Consider the following 27,283-nt stretch of genomic DNA (forward strand, 5'->3'; position numbering starts at 1 on the left):
GGTGACTTTAGGTTTGAACATTTCACCTTCGACACCAAAAGCACAAACTATGAGAGCAAAATTTGATAAGTTAGATTTAAGTATAATTAAAAAATTATTCTCTGTGAAAGACACTGTTAAGAGAGTGAGAAGATAATCACAGACTGGGAGAAAGTATTTGAAAACACATATCTGATAAAGAACCATACTCAAACCATACCAAAACACACACACACACACACACACACCCCTACCATTTAAAGTGTGATGATAACAAAAATGGTAGTCAACAAGATGTGCACAGATACTGCACCAAAAAAGATATATAATGGTAAATAAACATGAAAATAAGTTTAACATAAATAATTAGGCAATTGCAAATTAAAACAAAGAGGTAACACTGAACTGCAATAGAATAGCTACAAATCAAAACACTGATGACATGAAACACTGACCAAGGTGCTGGAGAGGATGAAAAATGGCACAGACACTTTGGAAGACAATTTCAATTTCTCACAAAACTAAACATTCTCTAGTTGCTTTATCCAGCAATCATACTCCCTGGAATTTACCCGAATGTGTTGGAAACTTATGTTAACCAAAATTTGTGAAAGTATGAGGGGCTGTCTTCAGATTGGCTTCTTTCTGGCGGATGTTGAATGAATGTTTTAGGGGCTCTATTTACAACTTCCAGAACATGAAAACAACTAATGTGTCTGTCAGTAGGTGCACAGATAAAAATACGCCTACTGTTCTGCAGAACATCCATATAATGAAATGTTATTCAGCAATAAAATCATAGACTATCAAGCTATGTGATTTTAGGTTGGAGGAACCTTCAATGTATATTGCTAAGAGAAAGAAGCCAGTCTGAAATGGCTACACACAAGGGTTTTCTATCTGAAATCCAGGAAAAATAAAACTATAGAACCAGTAAAAATATCAGTAGTTGCCAGAGGTTTGGAGAAAGGGAGGGACAGATGAATAAGTGGATCACGGGATTTTTAGGACAGTGAAACTATTCTGTATCATAATGTAAAGTTGCACCCATGGCATTCATCTGTCAAAACCCATAGAAATGAACATGATAAAGAGTGAGTCCTATTTGAATCAAATGTATGATATGTCAAGATCATTGTATTGTCTTGAGCAACCAATAAAAAAAAAAAAGAGTGAGTCCTAACATAACCATGGACTTTAGTTAATTAAATGCTGTGTTGATAGTGGCTCAGGTTCATCAATTGTGGCACATCTACACACTAATGCAAGATGCTAGTAATAAGGGAACTGGAAGGGGAGGGGACATATGGGGACTGACTCTACAGTTCCCACACAATTTTTTTTATAAACCTTAAATTACTCATAAAAATCAAGCCTATTAATTAAAAATAGCAGTATGAGCAAAGTCAAAAGCCTGGGAAAAAATACATGTAATTTTTATCACAAAGGACTCGTTTCCTGGATGAATAAAGAAATGAAAAATCAAGAAGAAAGGAACCAACAACTTAGACGGAAAAAAAAACTGGCAAAAGGTGCAACAGATAATTCACATAAAAAAATGAAAATGACCCTTAAAGACATAAAAAGATATAAGGCACCCCTCATAATAGGAGAGGTGAAAATTGCAATTCTATTGCAATGCTATTCCTTTCCACCCAGATTGGCAAATACTTATAAATGCAACAAGCACTCGGTGGTAAGGCTGCAGGGAGCAGACACTTTACCCCACTGCTATTGAGAATGCAAAACGACACAATGTTTATGAAAGGGAGTTTGGCAACATTGACTCAAATTGCCTTTGCATTTACCATTTGAATCATCACACCACATCTTAGTGTTTATCCTCAACAGATACTGCAGAAAAGCAAAGTGACTTGTGAGAGGGATTGACGTGATGTGTGATAACAAAACAGAAAAAAGCCCAAATGGCCGTCAACAGACAGAAGAAAGCTCGGGACATACACTCCAGGAAGGATTCTGCACGCCACTGTGCAAAGCACTGATGGGGCGAGAGCTCGGGATGTATTGTTAGGTGGGGAGGACAGCAACAGGGACAAAGGGTACAGAAGAGCTTTTCAAAAAGAAACAATGATAAAGAAAACTAGTAAAAACAGAGGTTAGCTACAAGATAGGGGGCGATCAGGTAGAGATGACAAGAACAGAAGCTAGACTCCTTGAGATAGTGTAGTTTATAGTTTTAACTTCGGGGCACGTAACTGTATATGTAAGTGAAAAACAAAGTTCTTAACAGGCAGCCCTTCTTCCTGGCTCCAGGTCACTCTGCACAAAGCTGCAATAAACACCTATGCATCGGCCCTTCGGATCTTTCATTCCTATGGGATGGAATCCTAAGAAGAATTACTGGAGAAGTTATGCACTTTTAAACTTTATATTACAAAATCACCAAGCATATAGAAATAGAAATATGTAACAAACACAATGTGTATTAAGTAGCAAGTGGAACCTCACAGAAAAAAGAATGACTTGGTATCTTTTAAGTGTGGTATTTTGACTGCACAGACATGGTGGAATATGCTGTAAGGACAAGAAAGAACTGCAGAATAATGTGACATTGGCAACAGGAGCCCAAACTCTATAGGGTCACAACCCATCTAAGTTGGAACAATTTGAGCATTTAAAAGAATAATGAATGCAATGCATTGACAATGCATATAAAACCCATGAATTGACAATTATACTAAAAAAAAAATCATTGGTCACCCCTGGAGAATATTAGGGTATCCATCCATTGTTCTGAAAATTAGTAAATAAAGGGAAAAAAAAAACAACTTTTATTGTGCCTTTCCTGAACAAACCATACCTTAGGGCAACCAAACAGTTCATGAGGAAATCTTTTTTTTCTAAAAGAACTGCAGGTAATCGGTCCAAAAGGAAGTAAGTATCTAGAAAATAACGCTTACTAACATCTAAGGAAAGAATAGATGTAGTCTGCATTATCTGTAGATGCTGGGACCACTCAGTGAAAGGTGATGGGGAATTTTATCTTGGGTGAATCAGACTGACATCCTCTGAACATGCAGATCAACAGTGTCGCATGTCCAGTCTGTGTCCGTAAGAATGTACAGGCACATGGGAGCAGATAGATATTGGAGGGTGTGGGAAAGGCCAACCTGAGTTGACGTGGCTACCTGAGTGGGGAGCGTGGATGGTAGAGTATAATCAGCTTCGTAGGGATACATGTGCTCCGCGTGCACAAGAGAGGCAAGAACACAGGGTCCCCAAGCACTGATGGTGGTCGTTGCTTGGACAGTTCCACCCCTAAGAAACCTCCCGTTTCCACAGAATTCACACGCCTGGCCGCAGCTGTACAGCCCATGCGCTAAAGCACAAGCTGGCGTGACCGTGGGAGGACAGAAGGCCAATACCAAGGGGTGCAGCCTGGTTCACCACAAGTACCACACAGGCCCCGCAGAGAAGGAAATTCCAGACAGCTGGACCCCAGAGAAGCCAGAGTGGGGCGGGGATAGGATGCAGCTGGGTCAGCTGAGCCCAGGACAACTCAAACACCTCCATAGAGCCTCCTGGGAATCACCCACATGTCCAGGGAGCTGTGATAGGAGGGCAAATTCTTAGCACACTGTGTTCAGAAGTTATGGGCACCAAGTCCCTCAAGTTAAGATGAGATGAAAAACTCCAAATATCCCAATGAAGCATCAGTGGTTCAAGTTTCAGCTCGGATTATATCTTATCTCCAGAATTGAATGATTTGGTGAAAAGATACATAGGTACAGGCTTCAGAAACTGTAGGGTACCATGCAGATATTGTCAGCTTGAAGATAAGATGCTTTTAATGTGGTGAATAAGAGCCCTGGTGCTTTCCCCATGTCAGTCTCTAAATTCAAACCAATTGTGTCACTGGACGCGCCAGCTCTGAAAGTTGATGTAAGTGAATAGGAAATTATGCCCGAAGGAAGAAGAGTGCGGAGAGGAGACAGCCAGGGAGGGCAGAGAGACCTTGGGCTCAGTGCTTCTCCTCAGAGGCGCTGAAATGATTAACCTCTGGAAAGCCAGGGAGAGGCTTGGGATTTCCAGACTGAGGCTGGGAGGTTACTAACTCTGCCGCACGTGGAAGAGCTGGGTCCAAGATGCAGACGCTCTGGCTGGTCACCCGTCACTCCCACATCTCTAGCAGATGGCAAGAGCAGAACTCACCCTGGGGCCTGCCCTCCTCCCCAGGTCAGCCCCACAAGGCTGAAGAGTGTGTCCTGCAGAGGCACCTCTGGGCCCTGTCCCAGGACCTACCACCTGTCTGTCTGGTGACCTCCTTCTGTGCCCCTCTGGGGCTGGTGTTATTTTCTGCCTGCTGTCTTCTCCGACCCAGAAATTCTGAGAGGAGGTGTTTGTTCACCAGCGATGGGGCCCACCCTGCGCTAGCCGGGCCCCGCCTGTCTGCTGCCCCAGATCTCTCCTCTCTGCTCCTAAGGCTGCAGAGGTGAATGAGCTTGTCAGAACTTGTTCTTCTATGAATAACCAGTGTCCTGGTTCTCAGTTTAGTGTTAAATGGGGTCCTGGAGTCCTTTTCTCACCCGGAATTGAGAAAAGAACCATCAATTTCCCCCTCTCGTGCTTCAACAGCTGTGATTTCCCGTGCTGGACACACAGGAGGCAGCAGAGGGCTTTGGAGACACACAGTGGGCCCCACCCCAGCCAGCGGAATCACAGTCTCCCCAGGTGAAACCCTGGTGTCAGGATTTTTTGTTTAATTTGTTTGTGTGGGGGCACTCTATGACTGACCTACATCCCCAGCCCCTTGGTATTTAATCCTATTTTGAGACAGGGTCTCATTTAGTTGCCGACACTGGCCTCGAACTTGCCAACTTCCTGCCTCCGCCTCCTGAGTTGCTGGGACTCCAGGCCAGCACTGGCACGTCCAGGCCTCGGAGCTTTAGTCCCTCAGACACAGGTCCCACCTCAGCTGCCCTGCAGGGCTGTCCAGGACTCGCCACATGGTCCTTTCTCTCCCAGGGTTGCTGCTCCAACACTGTGGCTTGCTCCGGCCCCTTATTTGCACAGACCTGGCCCTGTCCCACTGAGGAAAGTGCTCCAGCCGGGGCCCCAGCCACACTGCGCCCTGGGTCTGGAGCCTCAGCAAATCTCTGCAGGGCTCGTGGCCAAGCTGTCCCAAGCAGTGCTTTGGGCTCTTCCCTCTGCAGCACCCTCCTGGCAGGGGGTCCCAACGTGAGCCTGGAAACACAGACTTTTTCCCTATTCTCCAACTGTTTGGACCTATCCAGCCCCCAAATGTCCCCAGTGGTGCTAAGCAGCGTTTGAGGAACACAAAGACCTGTGGGCCTCATTCCCTTTCGCTGGTTAGTTCCCACCACCCCCAGCCCTCCAGGAGGATGCAGGGCTTTTCCTGCACCCTGGGGGCCTGAGATGCCTTCTCCTCTGGCCTCCTCTCCTGTGTCTGGAGGCTGCAAGAGCTCTGGCCACATCAGGGCTTCCTGAAGGAAAGGACAGTGCGTGCGAGGGTCAAGCCTCTCCCTGGGGTCACCGAGGGCCTTGTCAGCAACCTCCCGCAGAATGCGCCCTAGTCCTCCAGGCTTTCTATGGATCGGATGGTGTCTCCCCCCAATCCCTAGGTGAAGTCCTATCCCCAAGGCCTCCAAGTGTGACTTCCTTTGGAAGCAGGCTTGTTGCTGATTAAACACTCGAGGTGACGCTGGAGCAGGCTGGCGGCTGATCCAGGACGAGTGGATGATCACACAGAGAGATCGCCATGCAGAGACGAAGGCCAAGACCGGAGATATGCTTCAGCAAACCCAGGGACACCAGAGATCGCCAACCGCCAGCAGACGCCAGGGAAGAGAGCTGGCACAGAGGCATCTCACAGCCCTCAGGAGGGCTTCTGCCCAATGGCCAAGTGCCCAAGCTTGGACTTTTACCTCCACCATGAGACAGGAAATGAGTGCTAGGTAGGCCGCTTACCTTGTGGGTTTCTGCCATAGACGCCCTGGCAAATTAATACAGCTGCAGCACTATCTGTCCCCTGTGCCCACTCCCCCTCCATTCCTCTGGTCACACAGTCTCATGAGACCCGCGCTCACCTGGGCATACTGTCCTCCTCTGCCACCAGAACGTATGCTTTGGCTCTAGCCATCTATAACTCCCACCCAGGGAGAACCAAGCTCCCAGTACCATGACTCACTCAGCACTCAGGAAAGAAGCCTGACCCAGAGAGCAACTTCAAGGACTGGCTCTCCTCTCAAAGCAGCGGCTGAAGACATCCCTCCTGGCAGCACCTGCCCACCCCATTTGTCAGGGACAGCATCTCTTGTGGTCAATGTCCACGCTCTTTGGAATTCAGTCCAACCCCATGAAACCCATAAAGAGGACAGGCTTTCCCTCACAGGACCTACCTGTCATCTTCAGGAGTGTGCTGTCCCCTGCATTCCAGAGATCTCGTATCAGACATGACACGACATGACAGCCCACCTTTCCCCTCTCCTGGAGCCGGAGTTCCTATGTGTCAAATGATACAAAGTAGGACAGTAGCCCCATCAGTTTGAGATAAAGGACTGGGTTGAATAGTGTCCCCCAAAACTCATGTCCAACCAGATATGTAAAAGTGACCTTATGTGGGAATGAGTTTCATACAGATGTAGTTAAATTTCAGGGTGGTCCCGCTGGATTAGAATGGGCTCTGAAGCAATATGACTGCCGTCCTTAGAAGAGGGAAATTTGGACACAGAGACACAGACACACAAGGAAGGTCACATCAGTGGCAAAGACGAGCTTGGAGGAAGGCATTCACGAGCAAGTTGAGGAAGCCAGGGATGGCTGCACCCACCAGGAGCTGGGGAGGCAGGGAAGGGTTGTTCTGGAGCCCAGAGGGCGGTGTTGCTGAGGCTTGGTTCTGGACTGTCAACCCCAGGACCTTGGAGAATGAGCTCCTGCGGTTTGAAGCCTCTTGTCGTGTGGTGCTTCACGGTAGCTCTGGGAGACCCAGGGGAGGAGAGCCCACGGCTACCCCTTCCACTAGTGCCCTCCTTGGTGCACCTGGGGGCCAGGAGGCCATCACAGCCCCATAACCAAGCCCACTTTGATGGAGAAACAAAGGGCCTATATTCTATACTGCATAAAAATATATGTACGCGAGCAGATGATCAGATGGACATATGTCACCAGAAATGAGGGTGGGGCGGAGAGTGCAAGAGTGGTTGCCTGGGGGGACTTCATAGGATCAGAGGACTTTCCTTCCAGTCTCTGAGCATGCTCTCAGCTCACTCCATGGCTCTCCTACAGCAAAGTGGTTCTCACTTAGGTACTGGAAGTGGATTTTGTACTGGGATCAGCCCCCAAATTATGTTCAAGTTTATGCTCTTGAGACAAAAACTCTTCTGGCAGTTTTTAGAATCCAGTATATTCCACCGATGTTTTAAAACCCTTAGAGTTGAGTTTGAACAAGGACAACTAGAGAATATGAGTGTGTGTGTGTGTGTGTGTGTGTGTGTGTGTGAGAGAGAGAGAGAGAGAGAGAGAGAGAGAGAGAATTTAATTAGCCTTTGGTAAGATAACTGGGAATCTTGCCTTCGAATAGTAATTATCTAATTCCTTTTCCAAATTTTTTCTTCAGCATTGTCCCCAAGATCTACCCAGAGGATGAGCTGTGGAAATGGAGCATCCCCCAACATCAGCTTACCCCAGAGCCATAAAAATGGCAAATTCTCACAAGTCCCAAGACTGGATGGCCCAGCCTTGGCTATGTGTGGACGCTCCTGCAGTGAGAACCCTGGACTCCTGCCTAAGTCTCCTCCATCCCCGGGGGACAAAAGCCACAAAGTATCCTGAATTCTTATCTCACATCCACTGGGCATGTGTCATGCTCATCAGCACACGCTTTTGTAAGCTGGGAGTGTGCTGTGTTGAGCAGCTGCATGTCTATAGGAAATAATAACATGATTCATTTTTATGTTGCAAACTTCAATATTTGACATAAATTCTGTCAGTGTTGCTTTCCCCTCAGCTCCTGCCTCTAAGATTTAATTGGAATGTATTGCAGTTGCAACAAGCCAAATCCACTGAGATTGAAAAATGAGATGTAAAAAAAAAAACAAAGTAGGAAAACATGTCCTTTGTGGTTAATATTAATCTTGCAAAGGATTTTATTTCCACAAGGAAGCCTGCCAAGAGTAAGAGCAGAGGAGACAATGAGGATAAGAGGGACTCACTGAATCAGCGGCCTCAGAGAGGTCAGAGGGAGACAGAACTGGCCTTGGCATTTGGCAAAGAGATGAGTCCAGAGATTGGGTTGGAGGCTGTCAGAGCCACATCACATTAGACTCAGGGAGAAGGAAGTAGGTCAGGTGGTGGGGCTGGGCCTGCCGCCCTGGGGGAGCGCCCATCCTCCAACCTTGCTTCCTGCACCAGAAGTAACACCCAGGCCCCCTTCAGTCACCTCTGCAAGGTCAGACTGGGTTCACTTGCACTTCTGCTTAGGTGTCCCGGAAGTGACCCCTTTGCCACAGCCAAGAAGGCCGTGTGGAACCTGCTCAAGTCAGAAGACTGGGTCTGGGGGTCCCTCACCTGGGACTCCCAGCACTGAGTTCATCAGGTTAAAATGGCTGAGGCAAAAATAAGCCACCCAAACCAAACACCCACCCCATTCCCTGCCCTGGAGACTTTCTCAAAAATCATCTAACAAACAGGAGCTCATTCTGGAAAATGGGTCCTGAGGTGAATTTGTGGTGTGAACACCATAGAACACACTCAGGGAAACCGAGATGGTTACAATCAATGTCACAAGGTGATACCCTCCCACATGCTCCATGTCATTTTTGTGGTGTGTGGACGGCATTGTGTCCTGCAATTAATTATCCTAAGCATTTTGTGGTACCCTCATGATCCCACTACCAAACCTTCCAGCAGTTTCAAGAAAGGAGAAGGAAGTTATTAATGTACCCACTCTGCATTTGTTGTTTGTCACTGTTTGTGGCTTTAGGGATAATTCAGGCAGACAAGATGCACATGAAGCTTATAACCAAATGCAGACAGAGGGCAAAGAGATCATCCCGACCACTTCTGATACCGGTGGGGTCTGAAGAGATTGCAAGACAGGGTGATTGGAAGGGGCGCCTTAGCTGGGGTGGCCAAAGAGGACCCCTCTGAGGAGGTAACACCTGGGCAGGGGTCAGGACGGAGGAGCAGCTGCCAGGAGTCCCTGGGGGAAAGAGCATCAGGCAGGCGGGCACAACCACAGGGGTCTGATTGGGAAGGAAGCTTGGCCTGCTCAACAGCAAGGAAGCCAGCAGGACTGGACACACAGTGGGCAGCCAGGGTGACTTGCCACCCCCCCCAGGGGACATTTGGTGACTTCTCCAGACACTCATTTTTGTTGTCCCAAGTTGGGGGGAGATGCTGCTTCAGCTAGTGGGGAGGGTCTAGAGATGGTGCCAACATCTTCAAATGCACGGGACAGTACCTCACAACGGAGGACGATCTGAACCAAAATGTTTCTGGTGCTGCAGTTAAGAACCCTGGCAGAGGGTGTGAGTGAGGGGAGAGTGCGAGCAGGTCACACTCCATGGGAGGTTGGCAGGTCCTAGCCCTGATGAGGAGTTTGGGTTTCATTCTAAAATGATGGACCCCTGGAGACTTCTCCTCAGGAACCCAGCATGGTCTTTTGCATTTTAAAATGATAGTCCTGGTGAAAAATAGATGGGGGTGGGCTGCACAAAGGGACCTCTTACAGAAGCCCACAGGAGAGAATGCAGTAGAGATAGAAAGAAGTGGGTGGTTGGGATGTGGCTCAAAGATTGATCAGGATCCACTGGCAGAGCAACTGCGTGGCATGGTGAGGAAAAGTGGAATCACAGATGATTCTTACCATTTGAGCTGGAGCAAACCGGTAGGCAACAGTAACATTTTTGTCATGAGAAGGCAGTATGGGACAGAAATCCAGAGGCTCTGTTTTGGATGGGATGAACTTGAGATGCCCACTGGTTACGCAGAGACACAGAGGACAGAGGATGGCCACCATGTGTGTGCTAGGAAAAGTAGATAGGACACATTGGAGACACCAACAGTGTCCCAGTTAATGCCAGACTAGTTAAACAATACCAAACTCAACATCAAAGTAAAATAGAAGGCATTTTCCTCTTGCTGTTGGCCTAGAAAACATTGGGTAAGCTCGAATCCTCCATGACTCTTGGAAGGATAATTATTCTTACAGTCAGGGCAATGCTCCCTCTTTCTCATGTGTGATCTAAGAAGATGTCAGTCAATGCAGAATGATCAGCTGAAGTGGGCAAGAATCAGACCTTGAACTTCTTGCTGGCATCCAGACTCCCCAGGCCCTAAGCAACAGCTCCCCTCGTGGGCATGCCACTTCTCCATGGGCCACTTCCCCAACATTCTCTAAGACCTGCAGAGAGCGCCCCTCCGTGTAGCCCTCTCTGTTCCTGACCTGGGTGGCTGCTCTTTTCTGTGCCTAAGAGACACTTTGAAATTAAGCCCTCCCCAAGAGTCAGTGACATAACGCCTCATCTCATTGAATCCAACCCCTGTTAAGAATCCCAGTTTTGGGGCTGGGATTGTGGCTCAGTGGCAGAGTGCTCGCCTAGCATGCATGAGGCACTGGGTTTGATCCTCAGCACCACATAAATGTCAAATAAAGATATGTGTCCACCTAAAACTAAGAAATAAATATTTAAAAAAAGAATCCCAGTTTACAGTTATTAAAGCACTGAGTGGTGAAATTGCTAAGATCACCATCTTAGTCTATTCAGGACGCTATAGCAAAATACCATAGCCTGGGAGGGGGTGGTTCATGAACAACAAAAGTTTGCTTCTCACAGCTGTGGAGGCTGGAAGTTCAAGATGAAGGTGCAGGCAGTATCAGAGGGCTCACTTCCTGGTTCATCGATGGCAGCTTCTTGCCATAGTGGAAGGAGCAAGGCTGATCTCTGGAGCCTCCTTTTTTTTTTTTTTTTTTTTAAAGAGCCCTTGTGGCCTAATCACCTCCAAATAACATCACATCAACGATCAGGTTCCAACACAGGACTTTTGGGGAGATGTGAACATTCAGACCACAGGCAGTCACCTCGCTGTCAGGTGCAGAGCCAGGATTTGAACTGAGGGCTGTCTGCTTCAGAACTCCTGCTCCTACTATTTCCTTAAATGACTTTTCCTCTACCACCCTGTGAAGTCTTTGAGAAACAAAAATACCATATGCCAAGTTGGGCTCAAGGTGAACACCAGTGTCCTAGGTTTACAAACTATTCCCCCTTCGGAACCCGGTTTGACATTTAAAATCCTACCGTGAAATTGCAGCTGTGAGATTTCCATCTTTAGGAGTTCATAAGTCATGCCACTGAAATCTGCTCACTGCCACCACCTCTAAAAGAACATTTTGCAGAGATGAAAAATAAACTCTTGATTTTGCTTCTCAAAGCTGAGATGTTTAACCCATTAAAAACCAGTCCAAGCCTATATCAGATTTTTTCTTCTTACTAAACTTTCTTTTTCTACCAGGGAAAATTTTTTAAAAAATTATACTTCCCTGTGGGGCAGTGCCTTGACCTCACCACTCTCCTCCCTCAGATACCACTGCCCCAGTCCTGCTCACCCTTCCATGTAGCTGAGCTGCAGCTAGGCTGGCCTCTGGAAGCCAAGGCCACACACTTCTGCACTGCAGACTGAACAGACTTAGCTTCCCACCCCTAGCTCCAATTGCTCATAAACTCTGGTCAGGATAATAGAAAGATGTCCAATGCAATGTTATTTACAATAGCAAAAAGATGACAACTTCCCAGACAGCCAACATTATCGATATGTTTGAACTAATCATGGTACTGTACCTGACTAATATTATGCAGTTTAAGAGTGTTTACTAATATTTTTTTTAAAAAAAGGGAAGAGATTCAAAAGATTTTGTAAAGTATATTGAGTACAGTAAAATCACAATTACTATTTAAAAGTGGGGCTTAGCAAAAAAAAAAAAAAGTAGGAAGAAAATAAAAGGATGTTGATGAGTTGCTGTCTGGATTGTGAGGTCAAGGGCCATCTTTTCTCATTAATGTTCCTATTTGTTTCAATTTTTGTACATGCATTCATGTTAGTCAGGAAGAGTATTATTGGTTGTATTTTAAGATAGGTCCATAGCTTCTGGGACAAGAACAGGCTTTGATCTTTTTCCAGCACTGTTGCACAGACAGTTAGTCACATCTAGTGATAAAAATAAGGGTACCAACTAAAACCCCCAGGGGTCACGGTGCTTGTAAAGCTGGTACCTTCTTTTATACATAAAATGGTCGTGAGCTGGGAATGCAGCTCAGTGGCAGAAGTGCTTGCCTAGCATGCATGAGGCCATGGGTTCCATTCCCCAGCACTGCCAAAAAACAAAAACCAAAAAACTAATTAACTTATTAAAATAAAATAATAAAATAAAAATGTTAGAAAGTTACCATGTGCCAAATACAGTGGGAGCCCCTGAAACAAATATTAGAAAGGCAATATGAAGTTTGTAATATGTGCCCAATTAGAATCTCGGAAAGAGAAGAGGATGTTTAACAGGCCGGACTAAAATCCTTACAGAAGATAAATGTTTTCCTATTGTTTCCATTAATAAAAAACTTTCTAGAGATTTAAATGAATAACCATAATCAATCTTTGTTTAACTTGTCGACTACCTCCTGGAGGGCTGAATGTGACCTCCTTTCTTCCTGAACAAAGAGCCACAGAGTGTAGTAAAAGATACCATGACCTTCCCAAATAGGATTTGTACTTAAGACTTAAAGCTCTATTTCCTCCTTCTATAAAAAAGCAACTTCCTATCCATAAATTGCATTCTGTTGGACAGAGTGTTCCTTCCCTAGTAATGAACCGGAGACCTCACCAAGCATGCTCAGTACTCTGGTTTTGTGACACCCAGAATTCTTCCCAAGTACAGACCAACCCCTTCCCCCTTATCCCCTGGGGAGACTCTTTTCCTGGATGTCACCAGGGCAGTGACAACACAGATCTATCACTGGTAATAGATCCAGAGAATTTAAAAAAAAAATCTCATCCATCCAGAATGCAAAGGTTCCAACCACTCCAAGGCAAAAGCCCTCCAGAGAAACAGTTAATTAAGTGTCACAGCAGACAGCTGCACTCCCCTCAGACTCAAGTTCAGAGGACTATGGAAACCTGTCCCTGAAGCTCTGCCCTGGGCAATGGTGCTGTCCTGGGAGTCAGCCATAAATGACAGCTGGAAATGACCCAAGGTCAATGTGCCCAAAACTTTCCTTCACAAACTAAGGTCCACAGAGCTCAAGGGACTTGTCCAAATTCCCCACGGGGGTCAGAGTGACAAATACTCTGTCCTTTGACCAGACTTGAGTCTGCCTCCTCTGAGTCCTCTTTCTGACTAGGCCCTGACCCTGGGCTCTGCCTTGGTCCATTTCTTCCAGTATTAGCAAGAATTCTGCTGCATCCTGGAGTAGAAAACTCTCCAGTCGTGGTTTGACCACCTTCACTGTTTGGTCCAGCTCCTCTCCCCACCTCAGTGTCTCTGCACTTCAGCAAGAAGCCTGTCAAGTCAGTCTGGCCAGAATCCCCGACCTGTTCTTGCTGGATTCAGAATGCTAACATTCTAATATTTCCTGGCCTTGTCCTCCCTCTCAGGCCCATCTTACCCTCTCCTCCCAGATGGCTGCGCTCCAAACACATGGCCTCTGAGTCCTCTGAATCACCCAGCTTGCAGCAGGACCTTCTATTCTAACAGCTGTAGCCCTGCCGGCCAGTGACCCTCAGCCCCTGTACCAGCAAAGAACATGATCAGAGTGCACAACACGCTCCACTGTGATCCTATTTACATAATTACAGCCATATAAACACTAAGTATTGATCTAACAAAATAATGATTTAACAACCCCAGGAGACTGGGAGAAAAGGGTGTGTGTACATGGCACAAGGAGGGAGGAGGGGCTGAGAGAGAGCAAAACTCTCATTTTCCCTAGAAGGAAGTTAATAAGCGCAAAAACGAAAAATCAAGAGCTGGCAATTAACGCCTTCTGTGGTTGAGGAGGAAAGCTGCCAAGGCCAGCTGAGAGCCGCTGCCTCTGAGGACAGGGAGCCCAGGTGGGGGAGGAGGGAGGGGGAAGGCAGGGAGGCACGGGGACCAATGCTTCTGCTGGCTCTGCTCACCTATGACTTTGGAGTTCCCTGTGCACCTTGGATACAAGTAAAAGTGAAAAGCTCTGGGAAAGGAGTGAAATAGCAGTGAAGCAAGGGGCTGGTCCACGTGGGAACTGCACGTGTCTGGGACAGTTGGAACAGGTGGGGAGGTGAGCCTGAGCTTAAGAGCTAAAACCAGGAAAGTCCTGGACAAACTGGGATGAGTGGGTGCCCTTGGGGTGCAGGGTGCAGCCGTGGTAAGGTGGGCAGGGGCCTTTCATGCTCTGCTGAAGGTTTGCATTTTTATCTGGATGTAAGAATAAGAAACTCCAAAGATTTAGGTGAGGGGAAGGGTGGCCGGGGTCAACCCGCACTTTAAGGGAGATTTTCTGGGCAGTTGAGTGGAGGAGAGAACTGAAGTGAAAAGCAACCAAAGTGAATGTGACCAGGAAGGAGATCCCCCCAAATCAGTGACAATAAAATCGGCAGCAAACGGGATCAATGCAGAAGAAGGACTGGGGGGCGGGGGTTGTGCAGGAATAGAGTTGACAGGACTTAGTAACAGATGAGAGGATGTGGGGCTGGTCCCCAGCATTGGGTTTGCAGGAGAGGAGGGGTTTTGGACCGACTGGGTTGGTGGTGCCTGAGGCCAAGGGGAGGGCGGGGATAAGGCCTCCAGGAGTGTGGGTGACCCTTGTGCAAGCCTGCTTGGGAGGGAAGGAGAGACCAAGGGAAGGGGTTGGGCCACCACCCTTGATCAGGTGACAGCACTTGGAAGCCAGATCAAAGGCATAATAGGAGGAATGGCACTCAGACAGAGCTTGAAAAGGGAAGGGTGATTGGGGCCCATGCCACCAACCTCAGAAACAGGCCACAGGGACCTGTGGGGAGAGCAGAGTGGGGCCAAGAGCTGAGGCAGGAGAGGGACAGGGGCCAGAGGGAGCCTGCCTTGAGAAGGAGGCAAGGGAGAGCTGGGAGAGCCGGACTGGGCCCAGGGCCCAGAGAAGAATGTTTGGTTTGAAATGGGAGGGTCCCTGCACATACGGACAAGAAGTACTGGGAAGGAGACCAGAGACAGAACAGTGGGGTGGTTCCAGGAGCAGGGAGGAGGTTGGAAGAGGATACTCTTCCTCCTGGAGCAGGAGGGCAGGAGGGAGGGAAGCAGGAGGAGGAGCCAGGTTAGTGCAGGTGAGTTACCTTGTGGAATTTTCCTTGTGGACAGCAGATCAATTGCTGCGGGACAGGCTGAGGCCCAAAGCAAGGTTCAAACTGTGAGGAATGGGAGAAAGTGCCCTGGAGCAAGTGAAGAGGTGGCCTCGCTGAGCACATGGTGGGACTCCAGGCTGGACGTCTTGTCCATGGTAGACTGCAGCAGAGGAGACAGAAGTGTAGCTTATCTCAAGGACAAGCAGCTGGAGATTTCAAGGCCACTTCTAGCAGGAGTGGGGCTGAAGGGACACATCAGCAGTCTTCACTGCACTAAGGGGCTCGCAGGGATGGGTGGATGGCAGACCCTCAAAGGGGTTTGCTCAACTCCTGCTTCCTTCCGTGCTCACCCCAAGAGGCCCAGGGGAGACTGGCCAAGGCTGAGAACATCTGAGTAAGCGGAGGGGTTTAGGGTCTGTGGGAGCATGATGATTCTGGGTTATTGCTCCTGGGGAAGTACTGCTCCCTATGCTGCGATGTCGAATGTGACACTCATTTAAATAAGCTATTTTTTCCTCCTGAGGTGCTCTAGTAGTTTGTTGAAGGCGTTATAGGTTGTAAGGCAGAGAAAAGGTGTAGATTTCATGTGTTTGACTAATTCCTGGCTCACAGGGCAATTTCTATCAAGAGGAAATTGGTTTAAGAACCTCCGTATATTAGCTGGATAGGGTGGCACACACTGTTCTCACTCCGAGAGGCCCAGGGGAGAGTGGCCAAGGTGACCCCAGCAACCCCAGAGGCTGAGACAGGAGGATCACAAGTTCAAGGCCAGCCTCAGTTTAGTGAAAACTTCAGCAACTCAATTTCAATGAGATGCCGTCTCTAAATAAAATATTTAAAAGGGCTGGGGATGTGGCTCAGTGACTGCATTAAATCTCTGGTTTAAAACAAACAAAAAACTCCAAATATTAATTGGGGACCACTTTTCTTAAAGACTCCGAAAACCGAAGTGACTGTTGATGAGTTCAGGTCAAGGTCTGGAGGTGTGACACTTGAGGAAACCATCTCAGTTGCCATTGTGACTTCCTCTCAAGCAGGGGAAAGTACAAGTTTGTGGGAATAAGACTGGAAAAAAAAATGATTTCAATATGGAGCCAGCCTTACTTCCACTCCTTAGAAAGGGAGAACAAGAGCCATTCTAGTCATAAGCAGGTGGAGGGCGACCCTCCAAGTGTTTTGTTGGTTGCCCCTTCAGTGCAGAGCAGTGTGTTCTGATTTAGAATGAAACAAAGGGACTGATGAACCCTAGTCAAATGCAGCACATGTTCACAGGTCCTTTGATCCTGGGCAGGGGACATTGAGGTTGCACTTTCCCCTAGCCTTGGGGACCATTTACCCATTTCCTTCTGACAAGTGTTCAGGGATGGAGTCTTCTAGGATGGAGGGGACAATCTGCAGAGCTCGATCTGGCTTCCAACAGTGTGTGGCTGGCTCAGACCCTCAAGACCTCTGGAGATCAGCACAGTGACCTCACACCTAAGCCAGGCATTGCAGACCCAATGCTGGTGACCAGAGCTGAGATCCAGAGCTTCTTGACACTGCAGGACAAGCATCAGGTGAATTAGGCAAGTGCTCTACCGCTGAGCCACAATCCCAGCCCTGCGTCAGGTGAATTAGAAGAGTAGTGAGCTGCGGAGTCTGCTTCCTACCACTAGCCCAGAGCTTTGCTTACCAAATGTAGTTCCTGCTTCTACTTATTGATCAGGGCAATGTTTTTGACAAACTTGGTTTGAACTTTGTTCTGATTTTGGTATTGGATGTCACAGGGATTAGGGAGGAAAAAAAAAGAGGGAAAGCACTATCTTTCAAATACACGGTAATAACAACCAGCTCATGACAGATGACAATAATGAAAACAAATTTTGCCTATGCTCATTTGCACAATATGTGAATTAGGGAGATGAATGCAAAGAAATGTTGAAATTCAATGGCAAGAAATGAGAAAAGTCTACCTTCTCTACCATACGTAATCTTTTCCTCTGAGAACTATTTCTGAGAGTTTTTCATTTAAACAAGTGCTTTCGCTGTGCTCCCAATTGTTTTCTGACCACTCTCGGGTTTTTGTTTATAACAATGACAATAATATTTACACTGAATAAACCTTTACTATTTATAAATTACTTCAAATACATCACCTAACTTGACTGCTGGGGAGGTATATAGAGCAGATATTGCAACCTTCACACTTTAAATATAGAGATTCTGCCTTCTGATGTGTGTCAGGGATGACTTCAGAAGACTGATGAGTGTTCACATGAAAGGCAACCTAATCAAATGTGAATGATTCCTTTTCTCCCAAGGGCAATGGCAGCAGTGGTGTTATCAGACGTCATTCCATAAAGTCTGTAGCATAGTACAGATGTTTTTGTTTTGTCTTTTAACCAGAGGTTGTGGGGCAGAGGAGAGAAATTAGGAACTGGATGGTGTTGGAGATACTATGACTCTGGTTGCACCTCTTGATATTTCTGCATGTTAATTTCCCATGGAAAACAGTGTCCATGGCAGGAATCAGTTGTCATTAATCATAGCACTTTACAAAGCAGAAACTGCCATAAGTGCAATGAACAATGACTTAAGCTTCTTTTGCACATTTAATGGTGGTCAGATTCCTTCCTATCACGTGTCTAGGAAAACAGCAAGAAATATCAACTTGGTTTCTCATGGGAGAGTAGAGGTAGAGCTCAGTCCAGCCCATTTCCACCCAAAGCTATATCCACCAGCAGGTGGCGCTATGACAAAAGCAATCAGGAGAAACCAGGTTGGATGGGTTGGGTCTCTGGGCCCAAAGACTGAACCTGGGACAGTGCCAATACTCCAGGGGTGGCTGAGGGCAGGAGGTTTGGTGGCACGTGGCAAATCCAACACCAACTTCCAGGGCCGTCAACCTGGGGCTTTTTACCAGCAAAGTTGTAAGCCTCATTTGAGCTGTTACATTTCTGCCCTGACCTCTTCCTCCTCTCCACTCCCCTTTAAACCTTTCCCAATCATCTGCAGGAAGCAGAGAATACAGCAGGCAGGGAGGCCCTTCTCCCTAAGACCCACCCCATAGATACCATGGCTCCAGAGACTCTCAAATATGAAGCACTTTAACATTCAAAAAACCCACTTCAGTTTTTAAGCAGCTCTACACATACTACTAGATGATCTGTGTGAACAGAAACGAAAAATTTTCAGAAAATGATTGGGGACCATGTAGAAGTAGGCATAAACGACCATCTATGCCTCTGGTCATTCCACATGTACTCAATGAAATGACCTTCTCATCTCCCTGTCCTGTGAACCCCAAGTTCCCACAGGGCGAAATCCTAGCCTTCCTCTTCACAGTACCTTCTACGCACTATGTGCACAAGGTGGCTTAATGATGAACTTGACATAGAGGCAAGTGCTGAAGGAACTGGGATGAGGGGTGGGGGGACTCATGAAAATACCAACTCTGATTCTCCTGTCCCTTCTTCCATATCGGCTACTCAAGTTGGAAATAAGTCCTCGAAATTTACTGGTCCTGGTGGCCACCCTGGGGCATAGTAGTGGCTGGTGGACCCATTATGGAATTCTGAAGTACTTGTTGGTGCAGTTGGCCTTACTCAGCAGGTTCTGACCCCTCCAGAAGCGGACAGCAGTGCAGGAGAGTCATGCTGTTGGCCTGGGTCTGCACCACTGAGAGGAGAGGTGAAGCTGAGCTGTTGGTGTGTGTCCGTCATCCCAGCTACCATCAAGAGGCAGGATTGTGAGCTGAGGCCAGCCTGGGCAACTTAGCCAGACTCTAGTAACAACAAAAAAGGTGACAGTTACATCCTTCCCAGAGGGGGATCTAAGTACTGAGGAAGTCAGACAGCCAGTTCAGACGTCCCATGGGGAATAAGGCACTGGTGGGAAAACCTGAAGCCTTCCACATCTGCTCTGATACATGAAGTGGATGAGAACTGAGAAAGGGAGTGGAGCTGGGGCAGGATCCTGAGGGGGCTCTGCTATTGGCTCAGGCAGAGGTCTACTTATATTTGGGAAATCAACTCCCTGGGTGACTGAGTCTCACCAGGCTGCGATGGGCCAACTCTTCTTCTGTGGCCTTAGTGGTTCCCAACAGACGTTGGGTAGTCCAAAACAGAAATGAAGTCATTAGCAAGACAAGGCCAACCCACTGGCCACTGAGTGAGAGGTCGAAAGGCCAGCATTGAGTCCACAAATGAAGAAATACTAACTGCCCGATCACTCAACTAGCCAGGTACCATTTGGAGAAGATCTGAGACAGACATGGGAAGTTGGTCCACATGAAACACAGAAGGCAGGAGTCAATGCAGAGTAGGGACAGAAAGAGTATGCAGTGGGGTAGGAAACCCACAGTCTGCCAGTGTGCCTGATGAGAGTCAGGTAGGAACATGGGAGTCCCTGAGGACACCTGATGTGCCCACATTATTTCTGTAGTGGTGGAGAGTGAGCCAACCTGCTGTTTATCTTCAATCTGTTCATATGGCTAGGAGCCTTTAGGAGTAGTAAAAAAAAAAAAAAAAAAAAAAAAAAACTGGCTTTGTGGGAGAACTGTTCCAGGTCTCTTCTCTATGCAACCTCGACCTATCCCCCTTTAACATCTACCCTACATAACATGAAGAAATAGAAACTTGAGACCAGCTATTTACACTTCTAGCCTAAAGTCAATTTCATTTCCTCATTGACTGTCATTGAGCTGGTTGGGTGTATTTCCATTAAAAAAAAAAAAATCCAAATCAGTAATATCCAACATTTCATCTATTTGTTCCAAACCCAAGCAGTTATGATCATCTGCAAGACACATCTGGCTGCTGAGACAAAGGCAGATGGGTCCAAACTTGTAAATTTTGTATTTATTATAACAAAAATTATGACATGTCATTTGCGCATTCTGCTTTAATATAACTCTGGTATGTAAATGGTCTAGTGGAACTCTATACAGTCATGCTGATTGTGGCAGCAGTAAGGAACACAATTAAAAAGTGTCTGCAAAAGTCAAGGGATTGGGAGAGGAGGGAAGCAGGTTCAGGGTCCCTTAGTGCAGGCTCCTCCAGGGGCCTCAAAGTCACTTATCTGAGCAGCAGCACCTGGCCTCTGCACTGCACTGCAGGTGTGTGGGGGTGGGGGACTGAGCAGGGAGGGTTGATCAGAGGGGGAGATGTCGGTTATTCAGGTTGTGTCCTTATGCCAAGACTACAAAACATTTTAAGCATCACTATATAACACTGAGCTATTTACAATAGAAATTTCTCAATCAACTGTTCTCTCAGAGAAAATTAGTGAATCCCAGTGACTTAAGTCACCTGACAGAGTAAAGCAACTCCTAGGAGTTAGTCTCCATATTCTACAAATGTCTATCATTTTTCAAGACAAAAAAAAAAAGCCTCCCCCCCACAGAGAAATACAGAATTACAATATTATTAAATCATTTAGCAATGGCAACTTCCCTGCCTTCCAAACAAAAAGCCATTTTTTAAAAATATTACATTATCATTAACTGTTTCTCTGTAATATATTAAACCTTTTGTTCTTTGTCTTTACACATCTGATATGTTAGGGAAAGAAGTTAACAAATTTAAATCATATTGGTAAAGCATCACTAGAAGAAAAGTAATCATTAAAAAATAACCAACAGGAAAAGAATCTACAGATTAGCTGCAAAGACAGGTTGGGAGAAGTGTCTGGGAGAAGGACATGGAGTAAAACCCCTGGTTTAATGTGAGCCTGGGAGACTCTTACAACTGTCTTTCCTGGTTAGTTTATTTTTAAAACAGTATTCAGACGGGGTCATAATGGCGTGTCATAACAGTCTGGCAGCTGGTCCATCTGAAACTGCCGCTGTGGCGGCTGCTGCTGTTCCTGGTGATGTTTCATGATTTCTTTGACCTCCTCTTCCAGCTCTGGGGGTATGATAAACTGATCATCAGGATCTGGCTGAGCTGGGGCAGCAAAATAGCCTCCAGGCTTTCGGAGAGGTGCGTCTGTAGCAACCTCTATCACATTGTGGCTTCTTTCTTGGGGCGCTACAGAACCATTGGCCCTTCGGCGCCCAATGGTCCCCACAGCAGAAAAGTCTGCCTTCCTGGGCAGACCTGGCTCATCTTCATTGGCACTGATGACAATGCCCTCGTCGCTGGCCTCGGCTGGTACCTGCAGCAGGTGCTGCTGTTTCTCCTTTTCCTTGGCCCGGGTGCAGTGGATGTCCACTTCCACCTCCACCCGGCTGCCATTGGTGAAAACACCCTCAATTGGTTCTTCATCATCACTGTCAAGGCCGTTGTCAGAGAAGGCGCTAGAGAAAGTGGCGCTGGACAGCTGGCGCTGGAAGGAATTGGACAGACAGACTGGGTGGAGCATGCAGCGCTGCTCGCTGGGGTAGGCAGGGCTGCTCTCATTCAGGGCTCCAGATGGGGGCTCATCAGAGGCGGTAGAGCCCACCTCGCTGCTCATCTCAGAAGTGGAGAGCTCACTGCTGATCTCAGACGCCATGCCACTGCTGGAAGACGGCACTCCAAGCCCATCAGAGGGCCGGTCCTTGATCACCATGTTGACAGAAGGAGGGAAGATGCCTGGGCTGGGTGGTGGCACGCTCCCTCCACCACTGAGCTCGCAGCAGCAGAAGCTGTCCTCTGTGACGCTGAGCTGCACCACCACAGCACTGATGCTGTCGTGGCAGCCATAGCTCTGGGCGAGTGTGCACAGCTTCTTGGCAGCTGCCAGGGCATCGGGCACATTGCGCACGGCCTCCACGGCCTCCTCAATGGACAGGCTGTCCCACAACCCTTTGCTTCCCAGGATGAAGAACTCGTCCTGGGGGGTGAGGAGAACGGACTGCACGTGGGGGCGAGGCACCACACTGGGATGGAGGAAGGTGTAGCCCAGGATGCGCGTAGACTCAGTCACTCCGTTCACCTTGCCGTCCTGGAAGAAGAAGGGTTCCAGAGTGAACACAGAACACCCATGGCAACTGTGCAGTGTCCCCCTGGGTCCCCTGACTGGAGCACCACAGGGAGAGTGCAGGCCTGACAGGGAAAGCGCAGAATACCTCAGCTCTTCTCTTTACTGGGACCACATTCACACTAGGAGGCAAGACTGTCTTACCTCCAAGGCAAGCGTGCTGGCCAGCTCCCCTGAGAGGAGGAGCCTCTGTGAGGTAAGCCAGTCCTGAGAAAGACACCTGAGCCAGGTACCATTCAACCTTCTATTCCTCTCCACTAGTACATGAACCGCAAGTGGGGGAGGTGCTGGAAGGCCCAGGAGAGGAGACAAACACTGGGAGCTCTTAACTGGTGGAGAAAATCTTGTATGACTAGCTGGGTCAGAATGCTTATGTTTTGAGAGGCAGATGCCAAAGGAGAAGTGCCAATTCTTATTATTTCCTTGAACTTGACTTCCTGTTGGCAAATGGGGTAGGCAAAGAGTCTCTCCCAGATTTAGTTCAGCTGAGCTCATGCCATTTAAATCAGCAGCCAAAGTTCCAAACCATCTGCCAGCAAAAAGACCTTTACATTGGTTTTTACCACGTGTCTGCTCAGTTCTTTCAGGTTCTCAGGTCCATGACGTGTCTCCTAATGCCCCTGGTTTTAATACCTCTTTCCAGAGAAGGCTCCATGATGTCAAATGCAATTTTTTAGTGTGTGTCTTCCAGAAGGGCCTCTTCCTTTCCACCCCTATCACCTGCCTTGACTTGGGCTTTGCAAGGTGCTTGCCTATTCTTAGGGTGCTGTCCCCAACTCCTCACACAACCTCGCCATGCCACCCTTTTAAGAAGGTAGCATTCTTAGAAGTAAAATTAGTCAAACAGAGCTTTAAGCATGATTTTGAATTCACTTGACTCTAGTGATGGAATCTGTCCCTAGAGTGTAGATTTGACAAGAACCACCCTTGCTCTTCTGCCCACACTTAAGAATTCTCCCCATCAAAACCAATGGTTCTGTGTATTTGTGTGTGTGTTGAGAGCACACTTCAAGTACAGAAGTGAAAAATGAGACCCAAACCCCTCATCGTTGAGCACTCAGCAATGCAGACCAAAGCGATAAGAGGAAAGGCATAGAAAACAAGAGAAAAGGGCTGACCCACACACTGCCTGCTGATTCACACAGCAGAAATCCTTCCCTTCTGATCACACTGGGCCTATTGCTGAGCACTGAATTCAATACATTCTGTACAGTATTAACTGTCTTTGCTCCTAACATAGTGTCTACTATTGATTTTAATCCTCCTTGCTCCTAGGATAGACACAGAACTAAATTCACACTCCAACTCATTTCTACGGAATTCCACAGTATTTCTACAGGCCATTACAATGTCTATCAGAAGTCAGACTTTTTACTATGGAACTAGCCTAGGTGTCCATCAACAGATGAATGGATAAAGAAAATCTGGTATATGTATACACGGAAGTTCTTTTACTTAGACATAAAAAAGAATGAAATTATATTATTTGCAGGAAAATGGATGGAACTTGAGACCACTCTGTTAAGCAAAATAAGCCAAACTCAGAAGGTCAAGGGTTGTTATGTTTTCTCTCATATGTGGAAGCTGGAGAGGAAAAAAGGACAAGAAAGGTGGGAGGGGATCTCATGAAAATCCAAGGGAGGTTAGTAGAGGAAAAGGACTGGGGGTGGAAGGAGGGAAAGGACACGGAAGTGCTGGGGAGTGATGGTGACCAAATTATATTGTTATACTGCAAATCCTACCATTACGTTCAACTAGAATGCACCAACAAAAAAATGTGGGAGGGGAGAAGGGGGGAAAACACAGCTTTTCTCTACTGGACCACAAGCTTCACTAGCCTGCCTTGAACAACACATGGTTCTGTGAGTCTTACTGACAATGTAAGACTAGAAATTTCTTATGGGCAGATTTGTATCTGTCGGGATCACTGCTGTACTGCCTATCATTTTCCAGGCAAATGAGAGGTAACTGACACTGCAGGGTGAATTAGTAAATGGAGCAGAAAGAACTACTGGAGCCCATTTTGGAAGTTTCACTAGTAATGACCTTGATATGCTATAGATTTCCTCCAGTGTTTCTCAACAAAAGCACTATTGCCATTTGGGGGCCAAATAAGTCTTTGTTGTGGGAACTGTTCTGTGCATTATAAGATGTCTAGCAGCATCCCTAGCCCCTAGACATAATGGGCCAATGGCACTCTGCCCAGTTGTGATCAAAAATGTCTCTAGATATTACCTGGTTTTCGGTGAGGGGCAAAACTGCCACTGTGTGAGGCCTGAACCAAAATAACAAGTAGTGAACATGTACACAGACGTGTTAAGATAGGACAGATACACTAAAATTCCCACTGTACAGATGAGGAAATTAAGGCTAAGAAAAGTTTAAAGGTCAGAGCTTGCAAATAGCAGAGCTGAGATGTGAAACCAGCAGTGTGATTTTAGGAGAACCCTTGATCACTCAGTCAGCACCTCTGAAGACGGGCTGTGAGGACCAAATGAGATCATGGCCATCAAGCATGATGGCAACTGGCATTTCATTATTCTATCCCTTATTCCTTATGTTGATATGTGTAATGTACATTAGTCCTTGGGGGGTATATACATTCCTTGTATGGTATGTATAGATACCATAAGATATTTATTTTGTGAAACTATAGACTTAGAACACTAAATTTTAACTTAGAATCATAATTTTAAGCCAACTTCAAAAATGTCCATTGAAGGCAAAAGCTCCCTTACTGGTTTCTGCCACGACCTGCTGGTCACTCCTCCCACCATTATGAGGGAGATCCCTCTCTCCTCACCTCAGTGATAATGGCCTTGTGCTGCTTTATTCTCTTTAGCTCTTCTTCACAGCTCATGACATAAGACCTGGACAGAGGCAATGGCTTTCCATTTCGACAAAGAACTGTTTGGCACTTGCCCACATTAGCAGAGGTCAAGGTGAAGGATCCTCCTGGGTCCACAGGGTCATGCTTGATATGACAAAGGACAGCAGCACCTCCAAGTTTCTGCCCAGCAGTTCCAAGTTTCCTAGAATCCAAAAACAGGGGGTGAAAATTCAAACAACCCATCACATTTCAGTTTTACTAATTCAATGGGAAGACTGTACCACTGGACAGGGCCAGGAGGGAGAAGGAAACTGGAAATTTGACTCAGCTTCTTTCATCAAAGCACAAACCGGTGAACTTCTCAGAGGAAAAGAGACCTTGGAACCTGACATCACACACACTCACATCAAGAGGCATCTGCTCAAAACTAGGGAGGAAAGTGTTACTTTTTCATTAGAAGCCTTAGGAGTTAGTCTGGAATGAAGGAGTCCTGAGACCACTGTGAGTCAGCTAACCCCATGTCAAGCACACAGCCCCTCCAGCACATACACTTCAAAAACAGCATGAAATTAACAGTTCCTTACTGTTCCCAGGAGGGGAAAACTGAAGGGATCACTTAGAGACAACATGAACTCAAGATGCCACACACAGTTGCCCTTCAGAATAACCTGGCCACCCTCTCCCTTCTGAAGGATCCTGGCTGGTATGAGCCTAAATATCCAACTGCTCCTGTTTTTGCCCTATATAGCCAAGACTTTCTGGACCAGAATTATCTATATTAGAAAGTGTACAGAAAGGCCATCTGGTAATCAAACACCAAGTGCTTATGATCTACTCTTTTACTTATGACCACTAACTCATAGATTAATAAATACATGAAGCCCTTGCAAATTTTGACACTCAAAAGGAGCAAAGAACTCCAATTATAAGCCCTGCAAATGGTAATTCCTCCCAGGTCTCTGCTATTTCCAAATGGTACAGAAGCAAAAGAGTTAAGAAAAACACTACCCTGTTTCAGCAAGGCAGACCCTCAGGTACTGTCAACTCCTATCAAACATCTAAGTGAAGCAATTGGTAATAGTGGCTGTGAAAACTAGGGCTGCCTACTCACATGTATTAGTAGATCAAGCACAAAAGAACATACAGTTCCCCTAAGGACTGAAAAGCTCATCACAATCTTGTACCCTGTTAACAAATAAAGAAAACAAGAGGCACACAAAAAGCCCTGGAGATGGGCCGACAATTTGGGTCACTACATTCCAATTTCCCAACATCCACAACCAGATTTGGCTTTAAGGCTCTTCCAAAGCAGTTCTACTTTCTTCCTTTTAAAGGCAGACAGATTTGTGAAAAGTGGAGCTACTAATCAGAGTTTGGGGTCCTCGATTCTTATATTTTATTCAGTGCTTGAGTTATAAAGAGCAGACCTATTGGGAGGTTACAAAGGATGTATATGTATGCACGTGCATGTGAAAATACATGTGATACATCTCAGTTTTTTTCCTAGAACAAGTGTAGCTAGCACAACAGAAGAAATGACAAAGAAGTAGTTCAGGATGTACATAATTAAAATGTTCTGTGAATTAAAGGATGACGTAACAGAGCAAATACAGGCAGCAAAAGATCATTTCAATAAACAGCTACATAAGCAAATACAGAAAGCAAAAGATTACTTCAATAAGGAGACAGAGGTTCTGAAAAACAAAAATCCTTGAAATGAAAGAAACAATAAACCAAATTAAAAGCTCAATAGAAAACATCACTAATAGATTGGACCACTTGGAAGACAGGACCTCAGATAATAAAGACAATATATAATCTTGAAAAGAATGTAGATCACACAATAAAGATGGTAAGAAACCATGAGCAGAACATTCAAGAAATATGGGATAATATATAAAGAACAAACTTAAGAGTCACTGGGATAGAGGAAGGCATAGAGTTCCTAACCAAAGAAATGAACAATCTATTCAATGAAATAATAGCAGAAAATTTTCCAAACATGAAGAATGAACTGGAAAACCAAATACAAGAGGCTTATAGAATGCCAAATGTACAAAATCACAACGATCCACACCAAGGCACATTATAATGAAAATGTCTAGCATACAGAATAAGAAGAGAATTTTAAAAGCCACAAGAGAAAGGAATCAGATTATATATAGGGGGAAACCAATTTGAATGTCTGCAGAATTTTCAACCCAGACC

The 27,283-nt window shown here is 46.3% G+C and overlaps 1 protein-coding gene across 1 annotated transcript in view; it reads right to left on the minus strand.

Moving 5' to 3' along the window:
- Positions 1-20,126: 20,126 nt before the first annotated feature.
- Positions 20,127-27,283, minus strand: part of Phlpp1 (PH domain and leucine rich repeat protein phosphatase 1) — a 223,954-nt gene continuing 216,797 nt past the window's right edge. Inside the window, exons 16-17 of the mRNA XM_076836775.2 lie at positions 25,049-25,277; positions 20,127-22,209 (exon numbers count right to left, since the gene is read on the minus strand). Coding sequence (XP_076692890.2) covers positions 21,076-22,209; positions 25,049-25,277 — 1,363 coding nt within the window. The 3' untranslated portion in view covers positions 20,127-21,075. The remainder of the gene's footprint in view (positions 22,210-25,048; positions 25,278-27,283) is intronic.

This window comes from Callospermophilus lateralis, chromosome 17 (genome assembly GCF_048772815.1).
Source record: "Callospermophilus lateralis isolate mCalLat2 chromosome 17, mCalLat2.hap1, whole genome shotgun sequence".
NCBI lineage: Eukaryota > Metazoa > Chordata > Mammalia > Rodentia > Sciuridae > Callospermophilus > Callospermophilus lateralis.